Source organism: Gopherus flavomarginatus, chromosome 1, assembly GCF_025201925.1.
Source record: "Gopherus flavomarginatus isolate rGopFla2 chromosome 1, rGopFla2.mat.asm, whole genome shotgun sequence".
NCBI lineage: Eukaryota > Metazoa > Chordata > Testudines > Testudinidae > Gopherus > Gopherus flavomarginatus.
This window is the reverse complement of record NC_066617.1, coordinates 60,908,335-60,931,863: the sequence shown is the minus strand read 5'-3', so window position 1 is coordinate 60,931,863 and position 23,529 is coordinate 60,908,335. Positions and strand designations below refer to the sequence as shown.

The window sequence follows — 23,529 nt, the reverse complement described above, 5'->3', positions numbered from 1 at the left end:
CCATAGGTTCCATAGGCTAAGAATAATGTCCTGAGGTTATAACCTTTCAGACCAAACTTTCAAAATTACCCATGCACGAGAATGCTTCCACATTTGAACACCTAATTTGTGTACACAATTATCATTACTGTGTATACAATGGCAGCAACAGCATATTCAAATTACACACGCAAATACACACACATTTGTGTCCTGAAACGCTAAAAATTTAGTTCTGGGCTTCAGGCTGCAAGGGATGACATTGCATTAAAACTCAAACTGAATTTTGCTTCTTGTTCATGTGAGTTTTAAAGAGAAAATGTCAACCAGGAGAAAATGTAAGGAACCCAGACTGTGCGACACCTCTTTTGGATAATCTGTGCAGCGTAACACCTGAAATACTTATCTTTCATTCTCATTGCATACCCTCTTGTGTTCTTAATGCTGTAGCTTTTCTGTCAGCCCAAGCCACAACTGGGGGAAAAAATTGCTAAATTCAACTGGAACATCTTGTAATTAATAGAGGGTCTAGCTACTAGTTGAATTTAACAGACTTTAAACAAGGAATATTTAATTATAGTTCTCATACCTTCCTCCTTTTGCAGGAACTCTAGGAGAATGAGAACTCATAAATTTAAAATATTATAAGGAAATAAAAATAATAATTTAAGTGAACAGTCTGGCTTCTCTGCATTAATCTATGTCAGTTAAACTGTATAAAATTACAGGATTGCTGTGTTGTGTCTCTCTGGCTTGCAAATCCCTGCTGTGTTGAATATTATCTTCCATTAAATCTTATATTATTCCTACTGAGGGAGCAAACTTAAGATGTCAGGATGCCAGGTTTGTAAATATCATGATGACTGTATGTGTAAACCTATTAAAGGGATATAATAATCTCATTGTGAGTTCCAACTTTCAAAAAGTGATTGGTAGCCACTCCTGACATTTAAAAACATGAGGAGGATATTTCCAAATAAGTTTGCTCGACTCCTGTGAGTTACAGTAGAGACCCATATTTGTGTGAAAAGGGAAGAAATAGCAGCATGGATGGGGAAATTAGCTGAATGAAGAGGAATCTTAAATGTTTTGACCTGACAGTTGCTTGTCACCCCTGATTTCTGATTTCTCCTCCAATTGGTTTATGCAGGCTGCATGGTGTATGAAAAGCTTGGCGAGCAGGTCTTTGGCACTCCGGGAAAAATGATTGTTTTTGGATCCACTTCTCTCCAGAATACTGGAGGTAAAGGAAGAATAAAAGACAAGAGCAGACAAAGGAATGCACACACATTTATGCCTGTCGGCCACTCAGATTTCTCATTCTCCCAGTGATGTTTTGGGGTCCCTCATGTTCTGTTGTGCAGTTCAAACTAATATTTTCTGTGTAGTCTGTTGAAATGACATATCAGGGAAAACCCAACTTGGATCAGTAGTTAGAATCAGTTAAGCTTCTTTGCCTTAGATCAGCTTGTATTTTCTTAGGGTTCGCATGAGAACAGGTTCAGTATCCTTCTATGTGTTCATTCCACAAGGTATCACATCCACTTTCTAAAATGGTCTCATTTTTCCCCAGCAATGCTGAGCTATCTCTTCATAGTAAAAAATGATCTGCCTTCTGCCATAAAGTTTCTTATGGGAAAAGAAGAAGAATTTTCGTAAGTTTAATACTATTTTGCTTACTTGACTTCAGAGTCTATACTTCATGTAGAAAAGCTAGAGCATGGGTTTATAAAAGCACTAATTATTGGCTGTTCCTCATGATAGTGTCAGATCTTCACAGCAGGGTCCCTAATAGGATTGTAAAGTGTGGGGGGAGAGGGAGAGAAAACAAAAAATAAATGAGCCTTTAGTGATTACTGTCTAGTTTTTTCTTCAGAAGAATGATTTCTACAACATTCTTATCTTATGGTCTGATCCCACAATATGCTGATCAATACCAGGGGCTATTAAACACCTTCAACACCTATTGAAACCAATGGGCATTGAACGCACTCAGCACCTCCAGGAGTTTGAATCCTACAAGGTGCTCAAATCTGTAAAGAAGTCCCCATAGTGCAGGGGAGGCCAGACTTACTGACCCTCCAAGCCACATGTGACAATCTTCAGAAGTTCAAGGGCCGAGGCGCACCTGCTGGGGCTTGGGGCTTCAGCCCCATGGGAGGCACCTGATGGTGCTTGGGGCTTCAGCCCTGCTCCTGCTGAAGCCCCAAGCCCTGGCAGGTGCACCCCATGAGGCTGAAGCCCTGAAACCCGCTTCCCCATTGGGGAGAAGCTTATACCCCACCACCCCGCTGCAAGGCAGAAGTCCTGAGCTCTCCCCCCTACACCTCCATCTGGTAGGTGGAGAATGGGAGAGGTGTGCGGGGCTCAGCAGGTTGCACTTTAACTGTAAAAGTGCTCACGTTTAGCCACCCCTGCCATAGTGCGAAGTGCCCCAATACTAAACTTGACAGGAGTGGAATACCTAGGGTAGATTTCTGCCACTTGTTACTACTTGATGGCATCTACCATTGCCTTAAACAAAACAAAAAGAGGGGTAATTTCTTTACATTGGTACATGTCTTGTTTGTTACATCAGGTTATATGATGTCTTGCAACTTAGCTAAAAGGTGGGAACACCATCCTGGAGATGCTTCATACAAGACTGGACAGAGCACTTTAAAATATGTTGTAGAGAACAATTCTGCATTTCTCCCCTTTCCCTGCAGACCACCAGGAGAGGATTCTAACCACAGCCTATGGGAAGTGTCAAGTGACCGGGGTGGCCAGTGAATCCCAGCCCTCAGTAGCATGGTCTGTCATTTAGGGCATGTGGCCAGGCCCTCAGCAGGTTAAGTGGGTATACTGCTGTCTGCAGCATATGCTGCACTGCATTATGTCTGACCACTTGATCTGTCTTTTCCTGTGCTGGCAGGATAGCTTCTATCTAATGCCAGCTGGTATTGCTCCATCCCTTCACCCATGCCACCACTCCTACCAGGAAGGGCAACATTTTGCCCTCTGACTATGAAAATGTGTTGTGGCTCAGATTCCAAAGCAATTACTGATAAAATATTCCATTTACTATCACATGTAACCAGTGCCCTAGAAGTTCAAAACTTGTCCTAGTCTTTGCCTGTACTTGAGCTTACAACATATGGAAGCCAGAGAAAATGCTGTAATTCTGGATGGCTGATCCAGTGTTAAAAAACAGTGATAGTGCTTTAAGAGGAGATTTCACTATATCTTTGAAATGTTTTACAGGGCATGGTATGTGGATGGGCGAATTCTTGTTGTAGCTGTGACATTTACTATAATCTTCCCCCTGTGTCTTCTTAAGAACTTAGGTAAGAGTGCAAATATCATTAGAATAAAATGGGAGTACACAAATTTTGCTCCCCTCTACGTCATATTGGCCACTCAGATACAATGGAGAGGACTGTGCTCAGTCATGAATAAAGTGGCCTTAGCACAGGAATAAGCTATGTATTAGGCATCCTGGAACAAGCCAGGCTAAACTAAAAGCTAGTAACATGACAAAGTAGCACAGTATAACTAAATTGATTCAAAATATTGTGTTTGTTAGCTCTTCCATTTGCTTGTGGCAACTGATTACAGATTTTATGACCACCTGGGTATTGATTCCTTTAGGTAAAGTAATATTACATAGAGCCAGTACTTTTTTTAAATTGCAACAGAATTATCAAAAGTTTTTCCATAAAAATTCAAAATTTCAATAACAATTCTCATTGAAAATTTTTGACTAGTTGTGTCTAGGTAATGTGTCTATGGACATGGATATTACTTATATTCCACAAAGTGCCTCTCACCCTATATGGCCAGATTTTCAAAGGTATTTAAGTGCCTAAAGCTGCTGATAGGCACCTGTTGGAATTTCCAAAAGCACCTAAGGAGGAGAAGAAATCCCTTGGAAAATCTAATCCCATAGTAACTTTTAACATTTAAGCACTTCATGATTTGCAGCATATGAGGAGAGTATTCTCCTATTATCAAGTTTACGTCCATTGTGAAAGTCATTCTCAAGAGTGCAGTTAGTCAAGCTGCCATATAGATGATCTGCAAGGAGGCAGGAGAGGAATATTAAATGAGAGTCAAACATATCAGAACAGAGTTTTAATATGTCTGAAACGTAGCAACCTTGTGAAATGACAGAAAAATGAGAGACACTTTTATACTACCCTGAAGTTCATGGTGCATATTACGTGTATAATGTGTAATAACTTTAACTATGTTATAAAGTAAGAAGCTATAAAAAGAACAAAAACACAAACAAATATGACCATTAAATGAGCTATTGATTAGATTTCTTTTGTATTTCTTTTAGGGTATCTTGGATATACTAGTGGATTTTCCCTTGGTTGCATGGTTTTTTTCCTCATAGTGGTAAGTTCTGCTTGCTGTTTTGGTTGGATTAGAGTTGCCCCTATAGTGTCTTTGGTATTTTTTATTTTAATAATAGTTTTTACAGTTTACCATGTGGCACTTTATTGCAGGTTATCTTCAAGAAAGTTCAACTTTCCTGCCAAGTCCTGGAGCCAAGTGCAACATCACCTATCATATCAAATGTTAGCTCAGCACATGAAGATATGTGTCAACCAAAGTATGTTACCTTTAATTCCAAGGTATGTTTCTTTCTATGATGTTTATTTTTAATTCAGATAATTTGATATCACACTCCATATTCCTAGTCAATGAGACACATCATTTAGATCCAGAGTCTCCATGGCCCTTTCACAGATGGGCTGTTATGGGAAGGGCATAATGAACCTTCTCCCTCAGCTTGTGTAAGGGGCAGGTTCCATTGGACTTTAAGGAGTTGAGGCTTTGCCTCTCTTTGCACCAGGCAGCAGATCTGGCCAGCTTCAAAGAGGGAATGAACTGCACTATCAATCAATACACAGAGATTGTAATGCCTGGGAGCTCCAGCAGGCATTTGCCTCCTTGAAAAAGAATGTGTCCCAGTACTCCTTCTGGGACAGTGACCCTCTGCACAGCTCCTTCCTATAGGCTGAGACTAAATATCACAGTCAAACTCTGATCTTATCACTGTCAGACTCCTCTGAGCATCCATTCTATGGCACTGAAATAATAATCCTCCTCATGGCATGTAAAGATCAAACATTTGCCCCTCTCACACAAGAGTGTGTTTGGCAGCAATAGTAGAATCATAGAATATCAGGGTTGGAGGGGCCCTCAGGAGGTCATACAGTCCAACCCCCTGCTCAAAGCAGGACCCATCCCCAGACAATATGAAGAGGATATGAAAGTGTCTTATTGAAGGGAATAAACCTGGTGGTAGCAGCAGCTACACAATTGCGGTCTCTGAACTGAGTCAGAAATATTTGCAAGAAAAATACATAGATTGTATCCTCACATTGAAAAGTTATTGTTCCTGATGTTTTTGACAGGCACTCTGCCTTCCCTGCAAGGACTCTCAATGTTCAGTTGAAGAGTTTAGAAAGTTGGGAAATGAGGTAGTTGAAACACTGATTTCTTAATATGTATTTTTCCTAACTGGCTTTTTTTCAATTATGTTCAAACAGACTGTTTATGCTTTGCCTACCCTTGCGTTTGCATTTGTGTGCCACCCATCGGTCCTTCCAATTTACAGCGAACTTAAAGAGTAAGATTTTTTTATTGTTTGTTTATTTAAAATGAACTGTTTAGAGTCTAAAATGGTAGTGCAGAGTTGCTCCACATCACCCTTGTAATTCAAAGGAAAAGTAGTTTAATAAAATCAGAAAACAAAGGAGCACTGCTTGAAGCGAGGTAAATCCCTATGGGGTAACATGACATCCCAGGGGGTTTCTTTAGCATGACACAGCGAATTTGGAGAGCCAAGCAGTGCAAATTATTATAGTTTACAAGCTAGAGTCTTGTACTTCAGCTAATGCCATTGATTCCAATGTATCAAAAAGCCTGTGACAGTAAGAAGCTATGCTTTTTATGTACAGGCTTTCACCCCAATGTATTTTTAAACCACATCCGGTATAGTTTAACGATATGACTGGCACCAATAACTTTTCTTTGTGTAAGAAAGATGAAGAAGATGAGCCTCTCACACCAGCAACTGTACCTCTATCCCTCGCATAAGGGGAGCAAAGGGGCATGAGCAGGCAGTAGGTGTGGTGACCTGATTTGCACTGGTGCAAGTTACAGTAGGCGCCCTGCTGCTTTAACATCCATCAAGGCTGAGCGGCCAATGATCAGGGAGCTGAAACTGGCTCCTTGCAGCTGCTCCCTCCAGCACAGCTCAGATCCAGTGGAGAATCAGGACTGATATTTTTATACCTTAGATAAAAACATTTTTTGTCATGAAGCAAAATCTGCTCCTAAATGACTGTATGCCATTTTCTCTCTTTACTCCATTTTAATGTCTTTGCATTAGTGCTTCAAGGCCAAAGAGTTCAGCTCCTATTTAAATACCTAAAACAAGTTACTGGAATTTCAGCAGTGCTCAGCCTGCTGCAGTTTCCATACTTGTCAAAGGATCTGCTGTTTGTTGAAATTCTGGCTACTTAATAAGGTGTCTAACTGGGAACTGTTGGGCACTTTCAGCTTCCATTGACTTCAGTGGGATTTTTGTGTGCTCAGCTCTTCTATAAATTTGGGTGTTTCTATTTTGGTATCAAAATATTGATTAAGAGCCCAACACGAGGCACCCAGGTTTAAGCATTTCAAAATTAGTATAAAAAATGAAATGTTTGTTTAACCAATTTTTTTTAAACTACAGCAGTTCTCCTTACCAGAGGACACAGACCATTTTTTGCAAACATTTAGGATGTTAATATTCTGTTTTACTGGTCCTTTAATTTGCACATAGAAGCAGTTCCAAGCTGACACTTTCTCTGCTATAGAGGTTACTGCTAGGGGCCATAGCCACCCATTGGGATTTGGGGATGGCAGTATTCACAGAATGGTCATTATGTTCTCTTGACTTAAAACCCTAGCAAAACTGGGAGGCTACCAATGGCTTTTGGGAGACTTAGTCCCCCAGTCATTCTTCTCCTTCAGTACAGCTATTGGGGATCGCTGATTTAAATGAAGAAAGGCACACTCTGGAGTCTCTCCAATGCTAGTTAATTTTGTTTGTGTGAAGGCTCATACATTTCTACGAACAGTTATTCAAACAAAATGCAGCCATTCATTATGTTTTCTTCTTTTTCTAGTCGCACACAGAAGAGAATGCAAATGGTTTCCAATATCTCATTTTTTGCCATGTTCATTATGTATTTAATGACTGCCGTTTTTGGCTATTTCACTTTCTATGGTAAGTAAGCAGCTTTTGCTGATCTAACATATCGGTCAGAAAAAATCCAGCTGAAATCAATAACATTTACCCACTGAAAAAGAAGAATCCCACTCATTTACCTTACTAGAATTTTCAAAAAAAAAAATTCCATAATGTTTTCCGTAAAGATACAAATCTCTTCTTTACTGGTGCTCTGAGTGGCTACAGACAGTAGCTATATGCAGCATTTGCCAATGTAACTTTAAAAATGAAAGAGAAAGGAGGAAAGGCCAGGCTAATGCGCTGAAACTCCCAGACACCACAGCACCCACAGGGAAAAATTAATGGGTGCTCTGCATCCACCAGCTGGCAGCCAGCCATGTCCCCACTCCTCTGCCTACCTCCCAGCACTTGCCACCACCAAACAGCTGTTTGGCGGTGTACCGAGCTCCAGGAGGGAGGGGGGAGGAGAGGGAACATGGTGCGCTCAGGGGAGGAGGTGAGGCGGGGGCGGGGATTTGGGGAAGGAGTCGGAATAGGGGCGGGGGGCAGAGTTGGCATAGGGACTTTGGGGAAGGGGTTGGAATGGATGCGGGGATAGGGATGGAGTTGGGGCAGGGCAAAGGGCAGAAAGGGGTCAAGCACCCACCGTTGGGAGCAGAAGTCGGTGCCTGTGGTGCTGGGACCAAGTCCTGGGGGCGACCTGGAGCAGGAACCCTGGAGACAAGTCCATAGAAGAGGCAAATCTAACCCTGCAGATTGCGTGAATCTGTGAGGAAAGGAAACCCAATAATTCTTTCCTACTTTATCATGTGCCTGAATATTAATAGTGTGTGGATAATGCTGAATCTGTGAGAGCCCCCAATCCCGATGTTCACCTGCACCCTATCAGTTGCAGAATTGGGGTGTGAAAAGGCAGCATTATTTTTCTCCTTCCCCATGGATCATCATTTGAGGTTGACCGAAACATGCCTTTTTTAAATGCATTTTTTTTTCTGTAGCCCTTTCCCTCATCTTTTCATAGACCAGAATAGCATTTTCATTTTGGCCTTCTCTTTTTTAAACCAGCACTACTTGTTTGTTTGCTCAGGGTGTTGCAGTTATTGCCATATGTACATTACAGGAGTACAGTTACAAAAAATTAGGTATTGGTAAAGGTCACTTGCTTGGGCTGTATAGTATTTCGCTGTCATGCTGAGTAGGAAACCAGAGGTACAGAGGCAGCAACCTGGGCTTGTAATGGCAGAATGCGCCTCGTGGTATAAGCCAGGTATGAGAAGGGACTATGCCAGCCCCCTTTTAAAATTGCACCTGCAAACTGACGGGAAGTTTGGGATGATTTCAGGCTTTCTGTATACTTATAAGTGATTCTTGCCAGAGAGGGTTTATCCTTTAGGGTCAAATCTTTCTGACAAGTAATATTTTTGCCTTCAAGAATAGACCAGATTGCACCAAATGGCAGGTATTTTAAAATTATATATCCCCAATGAGCCCCCTGCAAGGTCTTTACCCTCCTGCCTCCTCACATCAGATTACACAGGCTGACTACTCTTCTGTACTGTCAGTTTTCTCAGGACACCTTTCAGAAACAAAGTCTGAACACTTCCAGGAAAGGGCAGATTAATATACTTTTTTTTGTGGCCAGTGCATTTGCTTCCTTTGGTTACAGTTATGAGTTTTTTTAAAGATGCGGAAACAAACAAATGAATACTATATTCTTCCTGTCTGCCAGCATGTGCACACCTGGTCCACAGCATTTCTCACTAGTTAAGGGAGATGCTTTTGTGTGAGGCCTTGTTAAAATATTGTCAGTACACGTGGCGCTCCTGGTGACCCATATCAGCAGCATTTAGAATGGATCACTTCCTCCAGGAGGTGGTCATTGAGGTGCAAGGGCTGTGAGTGTTGCTGAGGGAGGAGGGTAGGTTCAAGGGGGAAAATGGAAGCTGGGGGGTAGCCACCAGAAGTAGCTGGATAGCAGTTTGTGTGGTCAGAGAAACCTCATGGGGAAAGGGTTGACCTAAAAAGGGATTCGTTCTTCAAGAGAAGATGTTCTGTTTTCTCCTAGCACTCTATTTGCTGTTTGGATTTATTTAGTGCAACCTAATCATTTAGTATAAATTCAGCAGGGACAGCGCATGTGGTTATTTTTATGTAAGTTTAAGCTGCCAAAAAATCCCCAGTAGCTATGCTATGTCTCCCTGTAGTCTTCCTGCAATGGACTTTAGCTTAGAGTTAACCTTGTGCTTTCTTGACTGGGGATGCTTTCCTGAAACAGGGCCCCAAAGAGTTAATCTTGAAACATGGAATCACTGGAGTATGGTTTAAAACATATTTTAACTCAACAATGTTTCATTCCCTGCCCTTTTGTTTACTGATACATCACTTATTTGTTCAAGAAGGCCATTGTTAAGTGACGGTTTCTGTAAATTGGTTATTTGCTGGAACATTTATGTTATTGTGTTCCCTGCAGACAATGTGCACTCAGATCTGCTTCACAACTACCAGAGTAGAGATGACATCCTCATCCTGACAGTGCGGGTGGCTGTCATTTTTGCAGTCATACTCACAGTGCCAGTGCTGTTTTTCACTGTAAGTATAAGGCTCCTTGCAATTTAGAAACAGCTAAGATCTGTAGTAGGTACCCTCTCCCAAAGCAAGGCTGGTTTGTGTGTGGGGCCTGGTTTCTGAATCAATGACAGATTAGAGAGTACTTGATCCTGCAGTCAGTCTTTCCACATATTAAACTCCTCATTGACTTCATTGGGAGTTCTGGATGGGAGAATAAGAAGCTATCATACAATTAAAATAAATTAATCTCTCATGGAACTGGAAGGTGTTAAGTTGATTTAAAATGAAAATACGTAAGGGCCTTATCCTATCCTATTGATCTCAATAGGGGCCGAATCAAGGATAAATCCAAGAACAGAGGAACCACAGAAATCCCTTTCAGTAACCCTGTTGTAGTAGGGCTCTTCATGAGGGGGTCAGATGGACTGACCATGAGGGCAGCCTCCACTTCCCCTGTGTGTTGCAGGAATCAAGGAGCTCTGTACAACAGTTGAAGAGTCTGATACAGAAAGAGGCATTATGGGCAGGTTGGGGAAGGAGTCACTGAATCCGCAATTATGCAGATCTAGTCAATTTAATACCTCCCCACCCACATGAGTGACATTATTCCAACCTACTGTGTAGGCTGGAATGGCAGCCACAGAGTGGCTATGTTGTAGAGTTGGATGTAGGTGAATTCCATTCCTTCTCATCGCTGTTTAGTTCCACACACAAAGCCGATTACGTGAGCTTTCACCCTAGCAGAACAGCAGTTAATTTTGAACTAAAGTGTACATGTTAACATACTCCCTGACCTCTGTCAAGAAGTATAATCTGGGGGAAAATACACTTGTACAGACACATAAAAATCCAGTTCTCAGATTTTGAATTAAATGTAAGGCTTATTCCAAAGGCAGTACATTTGAGTCTTCCAGAATCATTGGGGCATCTATGAAAATCTCATTGTCATGCCCAGTATCAATAAAAATTAGTATATGGGCTCGAAAGTTGTATGCTCCTCCTAACAGAGAACTCTTCCTTTTCCTACAGGTGCGTTCTTCTTTATTTGAGATGGCTAAAAAAACAAAATATGACTTATACCATCATTTTCTGGTTACTCTTGTCCTCCTGATTTTCATCAACATGTTAGTAATTTTTATCCCCTCAATGAAGGATATTTTTGGAGTTATAGGTACAGTATTCTGGTTTTATATAATAATAAATAGCTGTTGTTAGCAGATGTGAAATTCCACAATAACTAACGTATTTATTTGAATGTTACAGGAGTAACTTCTGCCAATATGCTGATTTTCATTCTTCCTTCATCACTGTATTTAAAAATCACACATCAGGATACGGAAAAATTTACTCAGAGGATTTCGGTATGTTCTTCTGTAGATCAGTGTAGTGCTTTGCCTGTTACTCATTAAAATGTATTAGGCTGAGAACAGATCTAAACTGTTGTCTGAACATATGTGAACCTATTGCTGCTACCCTTGTCCTCCCTCCCTCTGTCACACTCCTGTGTAGTGTTTTGTCTTAAATTAGATTGTAAGACCTTTGGTGCAGGGACTCTTACCTTCTTACGTTTGTACAGCACCTAGCACACTGAGGCCTTGATCTGATTGGGGCCTCAAATCTAATTGGGGGCCGTCCGGAAGTACCACAATTTAAACAATAGTAATCCCTAGCAAGGTTCTGAGTCCCTTGAAGTTTGGCAGCAGAGGAGCTGCCATGATAGCCACAACTTATTTTGCACTGCAACACATTACCTGAAAGCGCCTGCAGTGTGTCATGTTTGCAGCACTTCACATTTGTTTTAAGGGATCACAGTCAAATTTTGGGCGCCCCCTGCAAAAGGAGCCATCTCTTCACCGTTTGTGAGCATACAGGACTGTGACAACTTGATCTCAGCAGGGCCTTACAAGTTTTTACTGCATGTCAAGGGAGGTTTACAGTCCAGAAAATGTCACAATCCTTCCCATACTGAGATTAGAATAAAAAACTTTTTTGGTGAAGGTCAAAGATCCTGCTAATTTCCCAGCTGTGAATAGAGTCATGTAAGATTCTGAATAGTCCCTGTGATTTGCTGGGTGCACTCAGTGCACTACCAGAACCAGCCCTTCTGTTATCATGCCTTTGGGTTTTTCATATTACAGTAGTTATTTGGATTAATTTTATTTGATTACTCCATAATCAAGAACTTCATTTGGGCCAGGCTCGTGATTCCATATAGTTATTTCTCTGCACTGGCATGCAAGAATCTTAGGTTACATATGTGGGTTAATTCATTAGCTCCCCAAGACGACAATGGCTGAAATGCTGTGCAAGTAAACCCTCATGGGATGACCCAGTGCATGTGCTTTACTTCATTCTGCAATGAGCCCATTGGCTAGTTAAAGAGCAGAGCCAAGGGGTACCAGAGGAGAACCCATTCAGCCCTCTTCAGATAGTCACTGAAATGAGCACTTAAGGCGGAGGTTGTGAACTGAGGATGGAGGAAATTTTCATTCTCAGTGCTTAACAAGGAATTCAGAGCTTTGTTTTCATTTGTAATTTTGAATCCCAGTATCAATTTTTAAGTCTCTCTAAGGAAACTGTTACCTTAGCTGAAAGGCTCCATTCCTTTTTTCTTTCAGGCTTCTCTTTTCATGGCATTAGGAATATTGTTTTCCCTAGTGAGCATTCCTTTGGTTATCTATGACTGGGTGCACTCAGGAGACAGTGCTGCAGGCAACTGAAGTCAACATCATGCTGAAAAGGATACATCCCTGTTTGGTACTCACCAGAATCACCACCATTCTGTTTTATCTATCCCATCCATTATGAGTTTACTCAAATCAAATCCAAATATTGAAATACTGATATAGATGTATTTGCTTGCAGAAAATGCCCATTTTCCCAACAGCAATATCAGTTTCTCCAATTCCAGTGAGTTATCAAATCAATGTTAAGTTTGTGTTGATTGTCTGCAAAGGTTTACATGGCTTTGCTACTTGGTTCCAATCATAATTAATTTTTACTCTTCTGGCCATGAATTAGATTGTTCTAATACTAGTCCTAAAACTTCCAAACCATAATATTTAGTCCCTTGGAGCAAGACCTGTATTTGTTTTTTGCTTTGCAAATCCAGATTCTAGAATCGTTTTCACAAATGATGTTCAGCTCTCACCATCTTTTTTTAACCAAAACTGTACTCTTAAATTGCATACATTTAATCTGGCTTTTCATTACTATTTTGTAAACCATTACCCCTCATTTAGTAAGTGTAGCATTCTGGAGTGTTTATATGAAGGGCACCATGAAAGCATCAGCTGGTGTTAGATAAAAGTATGTCCTGTATTGGTGCTGCTCTTTGTGGTGTAAAAAAAAAAAAGTAATTGGAGCAGCCAGTCCAAATGGTTGAACTGATAGTACATCAAATCACCATACAGAGACACATACTCAACCATGAGTGACCTTAGACCAAGAGGAATATCAAATATCACTAACCCTTTTGAAGCTGACTAGAAACAGACTTGGTACAGAGCACTGAACATTTGAAACCAACCAGGAGAAGGCAGAGCTCATTTTTGTGTGAAAGAAAAGATTCAGAAATATGCATTTTCTTCCATGTAAACCAATATTTACTAAATACATCTACACTTTTCAAGAAAAAAATGAAAAATTCCAGTTATATCAAAAAACACCGCCTTTAGTCATACTTACTGCCTTTTCCTTTAGGATAGTTTTGCATATACCTAAGGCTGACCTTGTAAAGAAGTTTAAGTTAACCTTTTCGGGTTAGCCCTCCTCCGATTGAAGTCAATGTGAGTTTTTGACTCCAGTGGGAACAGGATCAGGTCCTTATGCAAAACTGGATTCTTAATTGGAATCAAGCCAGATTTTTTTAACATCTCTAAATAGAACACATTTTTATATTTAAAAAGCCTATTTCTGTTTCTTCAGGATCAAACAAAAATAGCTATAAATTATTTGCAGAGCCACTCTAACTTTGCATTTATGTTGTGGCATATTGTCAGTTTGGAGAATGGCTCAGGTTAGAGATTCAGGTACTAAGCAGGTGATCTTTATCATCACATACCGAATCATTTTTAGTAATAATGTACTACCAGGGACACACATTTGTTCATGTTGTATTGTTCTTGATGTGTGAATTAGAGTCTGAATTCTGCTGTCAAATGTGTGCTAGGGTGCTAGTGCAGGGATCGGCAACCTTTGTCTCACAGCCTGCCAGGGTAAACCCCCAGTTGGGCTGGGCCAGTTTGTTTACCTTCTGCATCCGCAGGTTCGGCCAATTGCAGCTCCCACTAGCTGCAGTTAGTCACTCCAGGCCAATGGGGGCTGCGGGAAGTGACGCGGGCTGAGGGATGTGCTAGCTGCTGCTTCCTGCAGCCCTCATTGACCTGGAGTGGTGAACCACAGCCAGTGGGAGCTGCGATTGGCCAAACCTGTGGATGCAGAAGGTAAACAAACCGGTCCGGACTGCCAGGAGGCTTACCCTGGCGGGCCGTGTGCCAAAGGTTGCTGATCCCTGTCCTAGTGTAAACAGAGTCTGAATGAGCTCTTCCTTGACATCTAGTGGTGAGCTGTGGAAAAAGACTTCAGAAGCTGATCTCGTTTGCCTGGACACACCCACCCTGCCTAGGTGTTCAGCATGATGGGATTGCTTGCCCAAATGATCACTTATGGTTGGAATTGGATCCCCAGTCTCCTTGTTATTGGGGCAGGAATAATAAAGCGTTGTTATCCTTGTTGTGTGAACCGAGGGCAGCAGAACTGTACCTGGCATACCCCAGTGGAAGTATTAGATTAGTTTCCTGTGAGCGGCTGAATTGCCTTCACTCCTATTGCCTTGTCCTTACATCACTTAAAATCACTGGGAGTTGAGGTCACTTAGCAACTTGCAGGAGGTGCTCAACTGAACAACACTTGCTAGGCAGAGGACATGGGTTCCAAAGTCTAATGACTAGAGAGAGGGTAGGCCTTGTTTAAGGGTCTTAGACACTGTTTGACCCTTCCTCTCTCCATGGTATAATAGAGTTAATTTAGATTCAATTGAGAGTCTTGTTACATGCTGCAGAGCTGAAATCACTGATACCCAGGTCTAAGTATTAGACCTACTTTGGGATAGTGTCTCTAATGCAAGAGACTGGCCAGTGTGCACCAGCAGTGAGGCTCCTCCACTAACAGTTGAAATCAGTGAGAGACATCTTGGCGGGTGGCTGGCAGAGAGGCTGGTGGAGAGGGCCAGAGCAGAGAGGTGCGGCAAGTGGCCACTGGGGCTTGTAAGGTGCCTCCTTATACCACACCCCCCACTTCCACACAGCGTGGGAGGTGAACTCTGCAGATGAACCTCTGAACTCTGGGGCTGCACTGGCCAAGGACAGCAACTGTGAGTGGGGTACAGAGAAGGGATAGGCACGTTGAAGGGACTTGGGTTGCTGGACTTAAGAACCTGAGACGAAAGGACACTGCCCAAATTACTTGGGGTGGGTCTTTTGCTCATGGTTTGGGTTTATGAACCCTAGTTGCAGTGTTTTCCCAAATTAATTCTGAGTTACTTCCCTCCTTTTATTAAAAGTTTTTGCTACACTCAGACTCTGTGCTTGTGAGAGAGGAAGTGTTGCCTCTTAGAGGCATCCAGAGGGGTTGTGTGTAATTGTCCCAGGTCACTGGGTGGGGGCTCGAGCCGGTTTTGTGTCGTACTGTTGAAAAGGAACCACTAGATACTGAACCTGGCCCTTGTTGCTGCTGGCTCCACCTGGCAGAAGGGTTACACTAGCAATAGAACTAATGGCTAACAGGAGTACAGGTGCACATTCAGGGTTGAATGATGCCCTTCATAAGTTCAGGTGTACCTGCCAATTTGTGATGACTCTCATTTTCAGTGGTTGATTCATTTTATACTCACACTATAACTAAGGAAAAAGAGACTAGGATTAGCAATCATATCTATGGATATTATTTGTCACTACAGTTTTTTCTTTTTACAGACCTGATACTTCAAGATAATTGAGTTTCCTGTGAGCGGCTGAATTGCCTTCACTCCTATTGCCTTGTCCTTACATCGCTTAAAATCACTGGGAGTTGAGGTCACTTAGCAACTTGCAGGAGGTGCTCAGGACCTGTAAGCGTCTAGCCCTATGGGCTGTCTATGCTACACAGGTCAAAATAAGGCAGCTTATGTCAACCTAATTATGTCAGTGTACATACTACAGCCTTGTCCCGCCGATGTAAGTGCCCTACTATGCCGACATCATAACTCCACCTCCCCGAGAGGGATAAGGTTTATGTCAGTGTAGTTAGTGCAGTGCAGTGTCTGTGTAGACACTGCATCTCTTACATCAGCTTTCATGTCAATTTCACAACAGGAGCCCTGCTGTCCTGGAGAGATGGGCAGCTGGATCCTTCTCCCAGCTGGAGTCAGGGTGAGAAGCTTAAGCGGCCCCGTGCCAGCTTTTGGTGAGGGGAGTGGCAAGAAGCTGAGGCAGCTGCACGCTGCTCCCCAATGGTGAGAAGCCCCAGACGGTTTCCCCCGGCTCCCTGTGGGAAATATGGAGGTGAAAAGCCTCAAACAGCTTTGTTCCACTCCCAGCGAGGACTGGGAAGCAAAGAGGGGGACAGCCCGCTAGGAGCTTGTGGGGCAGCTAGGCTCCAGGCAGGGAGCTGCCAGCAGAGCTCAAGAGACCAGGCTGTCAGCTCCCCACACTGCCCCCTATTAGGTCAGCAGAAATGCTCCTGGTGTGGACATGCACCACCACATTAATTACTGTGATGGATGTAAGCTGACCTAATATAAGTAGACTTAGGTTTGTAGTGTGCACAAACCCTAAAAGACTAACTTTAACCTGTGGAAATTTCATAGGTGACTGTTTTATCCCACAGGTACTCTGGGGTTGTCCTCCTCCTTCCCTTTTCCTTCCTTCTACTACTGACAGTAGAAATTACTGAGTTGATGGGACTGTGACAGAGGAGATATTGAGGAGGACTTTCAAAGGCACAAATGAGTTAGATGCCCAACTCCCACTGATATTCAATGGGTGTTGGGCACTCTCCCTCTTTACTTCTTCCTCACCCACTTTGTCCCCTTCTTCAATTTGCATAATGCAGTCTTACTGAATAAAATAAATTTAATTAGCAGGATTTATGCACTGAGTGCAATTTCCACTAGGCATAGGACCATCATCATTTCTGTCCTGAAAGGGTGTAAGATGGGCTCAGTCCTTAAACAGGCTGTGTGCTGACCCTGTACATGGGGTTGGGGGTGGCGGGATTTTACTCAGACTGATTTACTGGACTCGTGTGTATATATAGCTATTTATGCAAAGGAATAATATGTATGTAGATGTCTGTGGTACAGACTGTGAAATAATGCTTTTTTATTTTCTCATCAGGTTTATACATTCTTAACAGAATGCAATAGACCCTGCTGTAACGGTCAAATCACTGTATAAGGTTATCTGTAAAATGTACTGCTATTATTCAGTTTGTTTGAAATAGTGAACTTATAGCTAACAAAAGTATGAATCCCACATTTTAGCTAGGCTTTTAAGAGCACTGTAAAATGCTATAGGAGTTCCTCTGTTAAATTAGTAGGATCCAGAGTACTGTATCTACTTAGTAGGTGGCAGCATGCTTCTCTTTTCTAGAGAGCTTGTCACTCTTGTGGACACTGCAGATTCATAGACTGGACGTGAAACTAGTTAAATTGTTCTGTTACGGTTACTGGAAAGTGGTGGGAGAAGGAGGGAGTAGTTCCAAGCAGGAGTTCCTAATAAGGTTTTAGGAGTAGATCATGAGCTAGTGTTATGTTGACTGACACCAGCTGCAGATCTGGCCCATAAAATCTTCTGCTTTTGGCTTTTGATCTTGACTAGCATTTCATTGACAGTGAGCTGTGGAGAGAAATGAAGAAGATATCTCTCCCTTCTCTCCCCCTGCCTGTTTATAAACATAAATAAGTAAACTTTATTACAATTTTGGACCTAGAATCTTGGAAGTAACACTGTTTTGGGATGAAGTGTACAGATGGGTCTGCACAAGACCTATGTGCCACATAAGCCCTAATTTGAGGATGTAAGGGGGATCTCAGTGGTACACAACCCTTGTTCTGGCCCCTTGCCAGAAGGGTAATTCCTACCCTTCAGGATATCCATCCACTCCAGAAAGTTGATTTTCTGAGCTTAATAATGATACGTGTGTGTTCTATTTTGACTGGTCATACATCTAAATGAAACTTTGAAAACATGTTTGGGGACAGCATGGGTTTCGTCTGTACATCTGCCTCATGACACGAAGCACCATACGTATTTATGGTGCTGTATGAATAATTAATTATATATAATGGTATCTATAGCCCATCCTAAATCCGCAAAGACTAATTGCTTTAATCTTATATTAAGACGAAAGAGCATCTTGGCAAAAAGCCTTCTGATTTTGAATGACCCCAATCTAGTTCCATAATCCTAACACTGGTATCCTTAGGACCAACCCACAACAATGTATATTCTATTCCATCAACAATACCAATAATGGCTCTTCTTTCCTGCTACCAAGAAGCTCACGCAAAAGTTCCCAAGAGCACTTTGCATCAGGAAAACCTTTTCCCTATAATATATACAAAGAATGTTTTATTTGTATCAAAATGGAAGGCTTTCATTACAAACTGTGAAAATGGTATCAAATTAATAAGTACAGGGCTGAAATGGTCTGAACATTCACACACTGTGCACATGTTTGTTTCTAAAGAAGAATCTATGCAGCTGTGTGGTATTGTATGAAATGTTTCATTTTTATGTATATATATATATTGTAAATAAATAGGATGCTGTATATTTTTGCTATTGTTTATCCCCTATGAAATAGATGTTAGTCACTGCGTATTAACAAAAATAGGTGTTTATATCCAAATTTGAACAGAAACATGAATACTTTAGCTTCTCACATAGCAAAATGTACATCCCCTCCCCTCTATCTTTACCTTTGTTGCCTAAAGTAAACTTTAAACCTAAAACTATAATTATATTGATGAATGTAGCAAGAAAATGGCTGCATTTTTTCAATATAGTCCGATGAATTTATTAGAATTCAATGCTAATGCCTGTATTCATATTTTCTCAATAGCAAATTATTCAAACAATGCTCATGATGGGTGAAATTACTCCCTGTGCAAAGGACCCACACAATGCCTAGTCACCTCCTAGATTGTTGGTAGTGATCAAGTAGCACTAGTATCTTGAACAGGCCTTGCTGCACCAGGTGAATTTCACCCACTAAAATAATCATGCTTTAGAAATAGGAGCTAGAGACAAAGTGATCGAGCGTATTCCATACCATGTTAACACTGTACAATATAGTATTCAGTATTTATGAAAAATAGAAGTTGAGAAACGGGTCTAAATAAATATTTATTTTCCAAGCTTGCTTTGTAGTCTAGGATAAGGACAAGTCTTGCAGTAATATTTGTTTTAAACATGAGCACAAATTTGAAGGAAAATGTATTAGTTGCTTTTACAGAGCTTTTCAAACTGCTGCATGTATACAGTGTTTCAGCCAAGATACAGACAGTAAAAGGTATTTTTTCATAAGACTTGAACTTTAGATTGTTTATACTAAATCCATTTTCTAGAGTCCCTATGTAAGTTAAGGTTCGCCCAGCTGCAGTACAAACACTACAGTGTGATGTACACTTGATGCCAGGTAATTTCCAATGGGGTTTGCAAATATGTCTTGACTCATGGGTGATCTTTTGCTCCTGCTGTTGTCACTATACTTTGTGCTGTTCATGTTAAACATAAGCAAATAGATTACAGTGTTTCCCAGTTTGTGTGTAAATAAATAAGAGTAATAAGTTCTGTAATCTGTTACCAATATAGTTTTTAAACATTAAAAATGTGATAAAAAATAATGAGAATGTTACGTTCATTCTTTCAAGGGGACAAATATGTGTTTGTTACAATCTCTTAAACAGCATGAGCTAGCAGCTCTTACTCATGTGGAGTAGTACTTATGCAAGTAATCCCATTGAACTCAAGGCTTGCAGCCCTGGGTACCAGGTGTACTAGACTCTCAGGGAATTGATAAGTGGGATTGGATAACATTTTCAAAGTCAGCTGAATCTTACGGACTTCCATTGACACCTAGGTGCTTTGGGAAAAAAATCTTTTTCACCTTTAAGTCACTAGTATAACTATAGCTCCGGTCATGGTGAACAGTGCTCGTGGAATGAATTAGTGGCTACAATCCCACCTTCGGTCTAAAATCTTCTCCCTGAATAACTCAACTGAATGAAAGGGAACTATGTGGGGGGGGTTAAAATAAAAAGGAATCTTTTCCTAGCACCCACTCATCCACCTCAGGAGGGAGGGAAAGCCAGAGGAGCCATGCATCAAAAAGATCCTTGACCAACCTCTGCCATGCCTCCAATCCCTCTCCATGCACATTAGGCTAGGGAGCCCTCATGGAGCAGGGCTCCATGCAACATGCATCCCTCTATTCAGCATCTGCTAACCCAGCCCCCCTCGTTTGGCAGAACTGCACCATTTCCACTTTCAGAGGGCATTCTTAATTACCATCTTTGCTCCATACATTACTGTGTAGGGGAGTGTGAATTGGTGAAACTGAAAACTTAAACAGAGAAGCAATTTTCTCTCCCATCCCCTTTCTTTCCTCATTTGGAGAGCCCAGGGCAGGAAGATATTCCCTCTTGCTCCTCAGGCTGTAGCATATGTTAAGACCACTGCAAGAGAGCTTGTAAGAGGTACTGGGGGTTGGGAGCAATAAGGATGAGTGATAAGGACTTCCAAGCACGGCTCCATGACACAGGATTTTGACTCCCTTTTGTCGTATAACCTGTCCCCTCCCCCATTACCACGCAGTGGAGCAGCATCAGTTGTGCTGCATAATTCAAAGCTGCCAGCAGTCCCCACTCAGACCATGGGATTTGTGCTAGAGGGCTTTGTGGCAAAAGCAGAGCCTCCTGGAGGGTGTATCATGGGTTACATAATTGTTAAACAGAAGCTTTCAGTCTGACATTCATCATAAGTATTAAAATCAAACACCTTATCTTTCTGTTTCAATTTAGAGAAAATAATAAATTTATAAATGCCATAGCTTCGGCTAGGAACGGCAGTCTTCTTACTGGTTTAATGGTCCTTGACTTTCAGCTCATCAGGATTTATTGCTTAAAAAATAGGGGATTACCAGAATGCTCAGAAAAAATGTGTTGCTTGAGTTAGATTTAGATAAGATGGCAAAGAAATAAATTGGAATAGGCAGGAGTAAGAGCTACTCCTGAGGAAGGCCACTGTGCAATCCAGTCCACTGAGCAAGGCAGCTTTACAGGCCTGACTTGGTTCCTTATTGATCAGAGTCCACTTAAGAACTTCATTGAACTGATTTTCCAAGACCTGCTGGCTATGGCCCTTGCTACCAGAAAGACCACCCCTTCCTCCATAACCATGACCACACACGGCATCTTCACTTCATTAGAAAATAAAACTGGAATGTCTCATACTGCAGAAACAACATTCCAAGATTATATAGCCCCAAGAACCCCCTCACTCCTTGATTATGCCCTGCCACTTTTCTCTGCTCAACTCTATATCCCAAGCCCAGTAGGAAAGTGCTAGCTACCTACTTACCTGTTTCCAACTCTCTCTCGACTTCATTTAGGAGTGTGTTCCCCTAGCATCCATCGTCCATCTTGGACAGTGACTTGCTGCTGCACGTTAACTTCAGCCTGGTGAGTTAGTCATGGCCCTGTCATGACTAGAGCAGCACCAGGTCAGATGTATGGACAGGTTTTGTGCCCTTCTGAAAATCCATCTTGAGTGCTCCAGGCTACACTTGCCCCTACCCATCTGATTTCCTCTCTCACATGCAGGGGACTTGTGTTCAGCTAACAGACCCTTTTTGAAAATGTGTCTCAAAGCTGCCATTTTACCAGCATGGCTTGCTACATGCACCCACTAAAACTTTAGAAAATATTGGCCATGGTACTAAGGCTTGGTACTAGCTTTATTGGTGGGGGGATACAGAGAATAGTCCCAATGGTGTGGTCTGGCATGAAGGGTCCACTGGGACTCATTGGCATGACCTATATAACTCATTTGTGGTTTTGCCACTGATGAATAATGCATCCAGCTCAAATTCATGCTGAAAGAACCTTTATAGCACACCATTCTATATTTCCTATATAACACACGGGTAGAATATTTCCAGGTTCTTAGGAATACTGCAACCAATTGTGCATTTTATAGGTGCCTCTTACAAATGCCATAGAAACAGCAAAATCTTCAAATAAAACGTCCCACAAGCTTGCCAGTTTTGTTGCAGGAACTGACACTGAACTGCAGCAAAATGAATGAGGCCTCCCTTCCCTCCCCCGACAGAAAACAACTTTATAGTTTGCAGCACCATAGAAACGGCCATCAAGCAAATAATCACCTGTGAGACAGCATTCCAAAGAGGTGACAGAAGGTACTGCCAGGCACTGAGGCTAGCATGAGAGCTCAACCAAGCTGTAGTGTGGAAGGTGTGAGCAGACAGAACTCAAACGGGTTTTAATACAGTTCAAGAGAAGCACCTTGAAGTAAATACACTGTAATTCCAAGCCAGAATGGAACTGTGTGAACATACCACTCAGAATCATAGCAGCAGGAGCAATTTATTTTTAACCATTCAAGGAATTTGTGGCTGCATCTGGATAAGACACAAGTAAATAGCTTCATATATAATCTCTGAAGACCCATACCCTGTACACACTATATTTTGTGCGAACAGCTCTCTGTGTACACTGATTATTGGGGTCAGCTTCCACATGGTCCAGTCAGGGCTGTCCCTACCCATATGCAAAGTATGCAGCTACTCCAGCCCCTGCTTCGCCTCTTCCCTATGGCCCCGGCCCCTGCTCTGCCCCAGCCCCTCCCTCACTCTCCTGAGGACTGCCCTCCACACCCCAAGGCTGAGCAGGAGGGGAACTGCGCCCCAACACTCACCAGCGGCGTGGCTGGGAGCCAGAGGAGTGGAGCAGGCTGGGGCTGGGTCACTCCACTTCCCGCCGCCCCATGAGTGCGGGGTCAGGCCTGCCCTGCACTCACCAGGAAGTGGAGCAACCCGGCCCCAACCCACTCTGCTCTGTCTGCTCATGCTGGGGAGTGGTTCCTCCCTGCCTCCCAAGCCATCCCCCCACATGGAGGCCTGGGGCCAGTCCCCCCCCAATTATGTGGAGGCCTCGGGGCAGCCCCACACAGCCCCCATGCGGGAGGGATGTATAGGGCACTAAAATGGCTAGGGACAGCCCTGGGTCCAGTCCAGTAAGTCTGCATCTTTTTCCTCGGGTGCCCCACAGTCAATGGAAGTTTTGCTTGTGTAAGAAACGCAGAACCAAGCTCTAAAGTTGTAATTTATTTTTTCAATTTTATGTGCAAGCTTTGGCCAAGATTTTCAGAAGTGACCAGTGATTTTGGCTGCCTCAGGGTTTGGGTTCCTGATTTGAAACATACAGTGAGACTTGATTTTCAGAAAGAGCCTCTGAAAAATCAGACCCCTATGGGTGTCTCAAGTTAGCCACCCAAACACTGAGGTAGCCAAAGTCATTAGTTGCTTTTGAAAATCTTGGCCTGTTTTCCTAGCTCATTAAATATTTTACTAGCGTGTACAGAAAGTGACATGTAAGGTGTGAAAAACCATGAACTACATTGTTCCCTCTGTTCAGCCCCACTGAAGTCACATGTTTAACCCCATAAAGTCAGTGGGATTGTACA

At 42.2% G+C, this 23,529-nt stretch overlaps 1 protein-coding gene across 4 annotated transcripts in view; it reads left to right on the top strand.

Annotated features, from left to right (window-relative positions):
- Window positions 1-16,517, top strand: part of SLC38A1 (solute carrier family 38 member 1) — a 46,693-nt gene extending 30,176 nt beyond the window's left edge. For all 4 annotated transcript variants that reach the window (XM_050936258.1, XM_050936261.1, XM_050936259.1 and 1 more), the window contains exons 6-16: window positions 1,130-1,222; window positions 1,553-1,634; window positions 3,223-3,305; window positions 4,304-4,362; window positions 4,473-4,601; window positions 5,523-5,602; window positions 7,149-7,249; window positions 9,684-9,802; window positions 10,811-10,952; window positions 11,045-11,142; window positions 12,400-16,517. In XM_050936258.1, coding sequence (XP_050792215.1) covers window positions 1,130-1,222; window positions 1,553-1,634; window positions 3,223-3,305; window positions 4,304-4,362; window positions 4,473-4,601; window positions 5,523-5,602; window positions 7,149-7,249; window positions 9,684-9,802; window positions 10,811-10,952; window positions 11,045-11,142; window positions 12,400-12,501 — 1,088 coding nt within the window. In that variant the 3' untranslated portion in view covers window positions 12,502-16,517. The remainder of the gene's footprint in view (window positions 1-1,129; window positions 1,223-1,552; window positions 1,635-3,222; window positions 3,306-4,303; window positions 4,363-4,472; window positions 4,602-5,522; window positions 5,603-7,148; window positions 7,250-9,683; window positions 9,803-10,810; window positions 10,953-11,044; window positions 11,143-12,399) is intronic.
- Window positions 16,518-23,529: the final 7,012 nt, after the last annotated feature.